Genomic DNA, 9378 nt, shown 5'->3' on the forward strand with positions numbered 1-9378 from the left:
TGCGCCCCTCCTACCACAGTCCTGGCTGTCACAGGTGTTGCCCCTCTCACAGCTCCAGGAAAGCTATTACAAAAGGATACGGGTCACGTCACCAGCTGGGCCAACTGATTAGTAAGCCGAATCATTGTGCACTCACACAACTTAGCTAGAATCACCCTCATCAGCGCTACCCGTCATTGAAGCAAAAACATCCAATTCTAGCTGCTATACTAATGCAATCAAACCGATTCATTTGTTTACTTACGCTGATGCTTGCAGATGTCGAGGTCGACATCGTTCGAACTTCGATTTGGAAATCGGTACGTAAGCAATTCGTCGACACTGAACGAGGCGTATGTTTGTGCCACTTGGTCGCCGTTGAGCATGATCAATGCCACGAACATAGCAGGCAAGGCATGCATCCCGATGCAAGCCTTCATTTTGATAATGATGTGAAGAAGCGGTCGTCGTACACTGAGCACACACACACAATTACACACCGCCACTGCCCCAGAACGTACTCCAATCGCGTTCACGATAGCGCAATACCCCTTGTTGTCGGCGGCAAAGATAATTACAGTCGAAAGGGTCGCAGCAGCAATGACGGGCTTCCGCTATCAACCTTAATATCCACACGCCGTGAAATTTTGCTTCGGTTCTATTCACTCGTCGTTTCGTCCTTGCGACCTCGCTCACTATCCACAATATTCCACGTTTGCTCTTTTTTTTTTTTTCTATCTATTTACGCTTTTCACTCCGAATCTGCACTTCACTATTAATTTCGCTGGTTTCCTTGCTCTTTCCGCTAACCACAACCAACGTAGCGTAACTTCAGCACTCTCTACGCAGCCACCAACGCAACTGGCACCACTTCTACGACTACCCCCTAATAACAAACAAACACTTGCCCCCACAAAGCCGCTGAGCCGTACGGCTCCCACGCGGCGCCCCAGCAAATTTTTTTAGCCGCCACCGGGGCACGGGGCTATCCCACTGAACATCGCGACTTGTGGAGCCCTACTGAGGGTCGCATTGTGTTTGTCCTATCGGCGTACACTTCTTTGCAGGCTATCGACGACTGCGATCACAATAATGGTGGGACTATTAGTCAACCTGAAACTTTGATTTCATATGAGTACAAGGTATTGTATTATTGCCTGTAACAGTTAGGATGCCGGTACGTATAAGATTTAATTGCCAGCAGGCTTATTGAGCAGCTGATAGCGTTTGACCATGTGTGTTTGAGAAGTCGGGCTCTGTTGCCATCGCTCGATATCTGCTTGATGCTCACGCTACCGATGGCGGCATAAGAAAGTGATTGTCTTAAGTGTGAATGTAGAGTTGCGCTGGATAGCTGCAACGTTCTCGTTTCTACCAGCAGACTCCTCCACTGTTTCGCAGTCCTCCGTTCATTTGGTGTTGTTCGGCGCGTTGCTTATCTCCCGTCGATGAACTCGCCTGCCGCCACCAATCTTCTCGTTGGTCTCTCACGTGCGCGGTGTCGCCGCATCCTCCGTCCTGCAATTTCGACGACGATGATGAGGACCCTCTCCTAATACCCTCGCCTACAGGTTGTACCCTCTCTAACCAAGAGGAAAGGATGAGGAGGAAACCCCAGAAAGGGGATGTATAATACAGCCCATATGAGGGGTTCATTTTTCCAGGCAGATGTGTCCTGCTAATACTATTTGTACGGATTTGCTCATTCGCTTGCATATATCAGTAATAGGTTTTGGATTTATTTGAAGCGGGCGCTGGATCGATTATTGAAGCAAATCTTTTTTGTCCACGCTCACATAAGTGGCTCGTTAGGTCGAACGATTGATTTATTAAAATTTATTTACCCGGGAAATATTTATATTCGTTGGAAAAGAAAGTGAGAGTGGCAGTTGTAACGGTGCGGCCACTAGAAAGGTACTGTTCCAACCCTCACAAATCAAAAGCAACTTATTTCAAGTATGATCTTCTCTTTGTTTCCAAACCGAGGAGGATTTGTAACTAAGAAATGATCATAATATATTATTACTATTTATAGTCCTCTCAATCGGACCTTCCGAACGATCCATATGAACATGTTTTATTAGAAAAAAAATTAATAGAAAAAGCTAGTTCAGTGACACAGGGAAGATTGATTTCCGTTCACATGTATCTTTGCGGATTCGAACCGGAGGACTAGCAACTCAGGGTCCTTGCTTTTACCCGTGCTTCTTCTACTTAGTCCCCTTTGTCCTTTATTCGTTCCAAGAATAAATAATTACTAATTTTAAACAAACCTGCATTTGTGTCCCTTCATTACATCCATTGTTAAGGAAACGTTCAAACACGTCGGCAAATCCGATTGAGACGACGCGATCAAAGTAGAATCTTCACAGTCTATTTCGATCTCTTGTTAATCATCTAAACGAACCGTCTTCGGGACCAGTAGCTTTGCAAGTAAACTAGATAGACTGTTAGTAAGTCTTCAGTTGCCAGACTAGATTGCTAACGAACATGTGGCCGTATGAAGAGATGTAAGGGATTTGGGTAGTTGACAGGAGACTGGGTAGGGTAACTCATATGAAACGTTTCGATGTATTTCTAAAAGGTATCACGTTGCTTTCGAATATTGTTTCTCGACCCAATTATAGATATGGGTTAACATTTGAGATTACGACCAACTCAAGGTCGTCAAAAAAATCTAGCTTCTAAGTGTCAGCAACTGACCATGCCTGAACGTCTGAAGAAACAATTCTTAAATTATGCAGGTCGCCACATTAGTTCTGTTTGGGTTAGTATAGCAATAGTCATCTGAACCCCACTATAGGCCGACCATCATAAATGCGTTGGTAATTTACTCTCCCTTTCGCTTGAAGTGCCTTCTTCGACTTCAGTCTCATATTTTGCTGCATTGGTTAAGGGTGGTCGCTGGCGAACAGTTAGCGTCGACAGACACACCTAAATCAGTTGAGTTCGGACTCATTGGCCGTAATACTGCACCGACTAATATGGCTCCTTGGGTGATTACGCGTATAAATGGTAAAGCCGTCTTAAACTAGATAATGCGAACATTGCAAGAGTTACTTCGATCTCTCGCTAAACACTCCAGTAAAAGAAGACTAAAAATAAACGTACTAGTAAAAGTCATATCGATCGCTTGTCTGAATTTGTTTACGAATTTTTGCGTGTCTTATTAAAAAAAAAAAAGCAGTGACTTTTAGAAAGCACGCTTAACAGCGATATCTAGGAAGTGTTCGTATCGTATAATGTTGAAACAGCCGTGCAAGTCATCGTGTCAGGCAGCCAGATTTAGAATCTGGTTTATTTATATGTACATTAGACGTTTATAAGCTATGCATTGGCCTAAGAGTTGGCGGTTAAAGAGGGAAATTATCATCTGATATTACTAAACGATGTTAGGTCAGTGCTGCTCTAAGATTCCACTAGAATCTATAGAACAAACCAACAGATCTGCATGCGCAATGTAACAGTGCCGATACTAAATATTTTTAAGCGCTAAACATGTTAAGCACATGTTTGCGCTTTTTCTTATGACAGCATATACGAATTACTGCATAAATACATAAAAAAAAAAAACAAATAAATACCAACAACAATTAACTCGAAAGGCAACAGAAACAGTATAAATGTGACAATAAGGTATATTAGTAAATGATCTCTGCCGTAAGTAAATCGGCCCGTAGCTGAAAAATGAAGGGAATCCAAGCGTCTGTTAGCAAAAGAAGAGGGAAAAACAGAAGAATGTAAAGGTTTCTTAGAATATTGCAGCGAATCGAGTAGATACCTGGATCATATTCATGGTAAAGTGGACACCATCACCGAATGCTTAAGGCATCATGTAAACCATCTATTGATGCCGATGTTCCAAACTATATAGAAACCATTTGCGGTGGTCTTCTGTGGATTAGATAACCTCGACATTTTTTACGCTTTTTAACACGATATAATGCTGGTTTTGAGTACGACCCGCGGTTTTATGTAGCATAGTATGAACAATACGAGTGTTGCCTTCAGGCCTGTACTTCCTCACAGGCATTACATTACGTAATGTCACTGAAAACGAGGTTCGATAAATGATTGAGATCAAAAGCTATTCTAAGGAACGCTCATACTTTCCGAAAAGATGATCTAGGAAAAAGTCGATCAGAATCTACGATTGAAACATACCCTAACATTTCGAACACTCCCTCTAATGCCACTATACCACAGCTAATCGTTTACGAATTGATTTGTAGGGAATCCAAGACGGACTAGAATTAGAATTAGATCTACTAATTAATTTTAATTAGCCCCTGTGTCGTAAGTCTGTAAAGAGTTCGAGCCTCGAAATAAACACCTTACACTTTATGCTCATTTATGATCATTTTTTAGTTATTCAATCCCTGCAAGCAGTTTTCCTGAAATTTCCAACAGGAGAAGTAAAATATGCGACGGTATATGAAGCATCTTACTACAAGTGCTTGTCACCAATTAACCGGTTGTCATTGATAAAAACAATATATTTGTTCTTAACCGACAGGGCTAAATAACGCACCGTACACCAACAATTTGTTCGGGGTAAATGAGATTTATATCTATCTACATGTTCACGGTACGTAAAAATCTACAATGCTACTGGAACGAAAACGCCAAAAATACGTATCGAATTCGTACGGAATTACGTTTCTTGCCGGCGGAGAGAAGACATTGCCCCGACGCGACTGTAGCGTCGAAATGTCTCACGGCAAGAGGCAGGGACAGTGTTAGGTTGTCGTTCTTCTTCATTCAACTCTTCTGTGTCGGCGCGCTTCCTACGAAGCTGGCTAAAGCCTGCACATAGATATGTTCACGCTGGGTCTAAGAGGTACGCACGTCCTGGCTTCGGACACAGGCGCCATCTTGTTGGCAGCTTAACGGAAGCAACTCGTCAATGAAGCTGCTTCAAAAATAACACGATGCAGTTATCAACATAGAATCTTAGAAAGATAGAATAGGACATAGGATTGGACCGCCATCTGCGCATAGCAAATGATGAAGTAGGTTATATATGCGATACAGATTTGGAACATTAGAGCCCTGGATTCGTTTTCAGTCATTAAGTTGTTATTTTGAAGAAGCATGAAATACTTTTTTAAATATTAATATGGCCTCCTGTAGATTGATTAGCTTATTATGGATTAGCAGTTAACTTTGTGAAAGGCTAAAATTGATTACAAGACAAGGATTATACATTTTTGTATTTAATGTTACGACATTCGCGTACCGAAGCAAAATGCTGGGAGTTTGCGTCGACAATGCCCTATCATCGTTGATCACATTTGTTATCTCTTTCTGTTAACACCAATATATAACTCACTATATTACATATACATATATACATTAGTAAATAATTTTAGCTACCTTAGTAACTGAGTATCCGAGTGGTTCGTTGCCAGTTCCTTGTGCATTTTTCGGAATGGGTCAGAGTATAAAATTTTTTAAGTTAGGCAGCGCTCTCTGCTTAAAGTGAGATGTCTGCGTCAAATTAGGAATGTTTGTTATAATCAAATGTGATTGTCAAATGCCGTATAGGAGGAAAAGAGTTCTGGCAAATCAGTGATCGGTCAAACGGATGATCCCCTCAATGGGGGACTTGGACGCTCATTGTTACGTTGTTATCGATCGGACATCTTCACTTATCGTTGGATGGACTACAGTAAATTAGGCACCATAACATCCAATTAGTACGCAGCTTATTACCACACATTTTTCATACCTTATTAGTTAATAATATCAAAATGGCTTCTTTCAAGCAAATGGCTTCTTTGGTGGACAAAGTGTGACGTCTTAAGAAACCTTTACGTAATTCCGACCAATGCTCGTATGCCATTAACATGACTAACTCTATAAACCAGTTAGTTATCTTGTTCACCTTCAGGAAACACTGCTAAATAAACTGGGTTGGGGTCGCATGCCCAACAGGATCTGAAGTATGCTGAATAATTGGCCGTACCAAACTTAAATATGTTCAACGGCTACGCATAGATCAACCTCTTGCTACTTTATTTCCGTCGCTTGTCATCACCTGTAGAGCTGTTACACGCTCTGAGTTCTCTTCGAAGAGAATGTTTGCATAATCCTGCCGCCTCTTCTACATATTGAAACTGGCCGCCTACATTCAACATGATGATATTTAGCGAACCTACTGTCGTTTGCATGTAATTTTTTCTAACGTGTACAGGATATTCTATTAGGTTGGCTTTGAAATAGGATTTTTCTCTTCTAATTATCCATCTTTGTATCTCTGCACACGCTTTTTCTGGCTATGTAAAACCGGACATTTTCAATGGTGATCTATAAAACAATTTCTGAAGAGTTCTGAGTGGTACAAACTGAGTAGTACAACCATAAAATAATGCACGAGATATTTATACTGAATTCAGCCAATTTTTTTCACCACCTGTGTTTTTTAAAGAATGGAGAAAAATCAAAATTGGCCAAAGGTTACTGATATGTATTTTTCTTAATACCATCATACACAGTTCGCCTATCGCAGCTCCCATGTATTATCCTATCGCATGAGTCATCCTTTTACAGAGCGGACATCAGATGGCGAGATCATCTCACGTCATAACAGACACGACAAAATGACGACACAATCATATACTTATATGACATATGAGATGAGCATTCTACTAGGAAAAAACAGTTGGGGGTGAATAGTGAAAATCATTGTAGAACCAGAGCAATACGAAAACTACGAGCCAAGGAAGTTGTAGGTTCGAGCTAGTTTGATATGTATTCGTATATCTTATATTAATTAAAAAGTTTGCTTTGAAAATAATATTCTTTAGAGAGAATTAAAATTGCGTCCCAAACGTGGACGGAAATGTTGCACACGCGGGTATTTCATACCCATTTGAGACAAATATTACTAATCGGTGCATTTTGTGCCCTTATTTCGTCGTACTAAACTGTTAACTGGTACCGATTATTGTATCGCGATGGATAGCGGCCTACACGCGCGGTTTTCATTGTCTTATATAAATCATATAATTGAAGTTGTATGTATATATAAATATAGTGGGCTGAGATGGGACAGGTTTAAGTGGAGATATTGCAAACTCGATACCTGCTGAACGGCCATTAAGCTGTATGCCTGCAAGAAATGTTATAATGCGCTAAAGGAACACCGAATCAAAATCCCCGTTTGATTTTTATGTTTATGCTATTACGTTTTTTTTCTATATGTCAAGCATGATTTTCTCAGTTATTATCCACCTGTCATACTGTAATAAATCGTGCTTTAAATATGGTCAGTGCTAGGCGAATCGCTTCTTCTTCTAGTGTCTAAATTTGCTTCATTTAGTTCATACATTTTCTTAAAATTAATATACGCCTATAATATAGCGCTGGCGTGAATTGAGACATTCCAAGTGAACTCAGTTCTCCCCGTAGTAGCGCAGTGAGTAACGTGTTTGCCTACTAAATAAGAAACAGAGACGCTAAATAGAGGTCTAAGTTCGAATCCGGGCGTAGAGGACCTTTATTTCGCACTAGGAGCCACTGGTCCGAAGTGATACTTAATGGCGGCACTGGACGTAAAACTTGAAACATTAACTGGGACTGAGTTGAAACATCCGAGGTTCGGGCTTTGGGGGCAAGCGCAGCAGCCCGCATGATGTTTTTATGCATCACAACTGCCACCGCACCGGCACTACAATTTTTGTTGAAATGTAGTCAGTTTATTCCATGTAGTACTCCACAATATAGATCAATCGGATATTTAAAAATACGTGACGTAACAATATCTTCTCCAGAAATAAGATTTGATCCGATATTTTCGCCGTTACGACATTGGTAATATTGCGCTGACATCTGAGATTTGCCACCAGCATGCCGTAGCCCTGCTGGTATCGCGGTTCAACTTTTCCTATACTTACACTCTGCTGTTTATTAATTAAATGCGTTAAGGAAATAAAGAAATGTACTCCTTCTATGGCACGCCAGTCACCATGTACCATAAACCAATAAGGACTAGGGAGAAGTGCGGCGGCAAATTGATTTCCTGGCGTCAATTTGTGGTCGAGATATATAATCGATGATAGCTTGTCTCAGCATACCCTAATGTTGGACTAAGTTAAGACGCTTTTTTTGTTTTTGTAAAATCTAATCTAGTAATTACTTATACGCATCTATATAAACAAGGAAATAATCACACGAGAGCCAAACGACAGAGCTATAATATTTAAGTTAATATGTTTCGTACACTATATTTTATGGGCCTTCAAATAAAGTTGTCATTTCCGTCCACCTTCCCAAATATAGAGATATATACTTTTCAACATAGGAAAGATATAACAAGATTTAGGTGAAGCTTTTCAGGTTTTAATCGAGCGACCCAAATGCTCCGACACTTTATTATCAACCTGTGTAGCACCACCTGCAAACTAGCCGCAAATCAGCTGGGGCAAGGTTAATTGGACAGTATCGCTAATTATTGTTGCGAAAGAATTTCTCGCTTCTTAAGTACGCAGCGGAGCTAAGAACGATAAAAGTTAGGGTCTCTGTATTTAGACGCCAACTTGCTTAGTTTCGGTTGCGAAGTCTGTGCCCTGATCTGAGGTATCCTGATCGAATTATTTTCGAATCGTATGGCGAACCAGAATCAGAATTTTAACCATTCGCTTTTGAACCTATGCGCAGATTCAGGCCGGCTAAATTTTCCAATTCTCTGTCGCAATTTGTTGTTCGCTAATGACTAAGTGTACTATAGCACCCCTGAAGATCTAAGTCCATTGGTTCCAGACTAACTCGCAGAACGAACCTGCAAGAAGTAAAAACGGTTTATAAAAAAAATGTATTTGTACTATTTAATGGCGTTTTCTTCAGATTGCATTTTTGTCTAGAAAGTTCAAGGTGTATGAGTTATGTGTATATACATTTTATATTAAGTCGTTAAATAAAAATATAATTTGTTTATTGCTTTTTCTTTATACTCGTGGGTTTGCTCATTATCAGGTGTCGTAGACTGCTGTGAAGCTTGCCTCTATTCTACCTAGCGGCTGCGATACTTGTCATGCTCCGATCACGAATTCTACCTCGAGTCCAAAACTTCACAACAGGTATACTGGCTGAAAAGGAATGATGATTCGAAGAAAACAGCGATAATCGCTTGCTAGAAGTTAAGACAAAGAAGGAGCTTTTCAGCGATGTGTTGTATAATACTCAGTACCAGGGAAATTCGAAAAGAGAAATTAGAAACAGAAATGGCCATTACTCCATTACTTACTTAATAGTCTTATACTAAAGTACTTCGGCTTATAATCGAATAGTTTAATTCCTGGTATATCTCACAGCTAATCACACGTTTAGACCCGACACTTAGGACAAGAGTCATTTAGTCGGATCACTCAAAACAAAGTGATAGTTCGCTTCAAGTGC

General features: G+C 40.4%; 1 protein-coding gene across 3 annotated transcripts in view; it reads right to left on the minus strand.

Moving 5' to 3' along the window:
• The window catches only part of LOC111253319 (protein tolkin-like), a 111835-nt gene extending 110356 nt beyond the window's left edge, over positions 1-1479 (minus strand). For all 3 annotated transcript variants that reach the window (XM_086977919.1, XM_086977917.1, XM_022812557.2), the window contains exon 1: positions 245-1479. In XM_086977919.1, coding sequence (XP_086834045.1) covers positions 245-419 — 175 coding nt within the window. In that variant the 5' untranslated portion in view covers positions 420-1479. The remainder of the gene's footprint in view (positions 1-244) is intronic.
• Positions 1480-9378: the final 7899 nt, after the last annotated feature.

This window comes from Varroa destructor, unplaced genomic scaffold, assembly GCF_002443255.2.
Source record: "Varroa destructor unplaced genomic scaffold, Vdes_3.0 BEIS01000001.1, whole genome shotgun sequence".
In the NCBI taxonomy this organism is placed as follows: Eukaryota; Metazoa; Arthropoda; class Arachnida; order Mesostigmata; family Varroidae; genus Varroa; species Varroa destructor.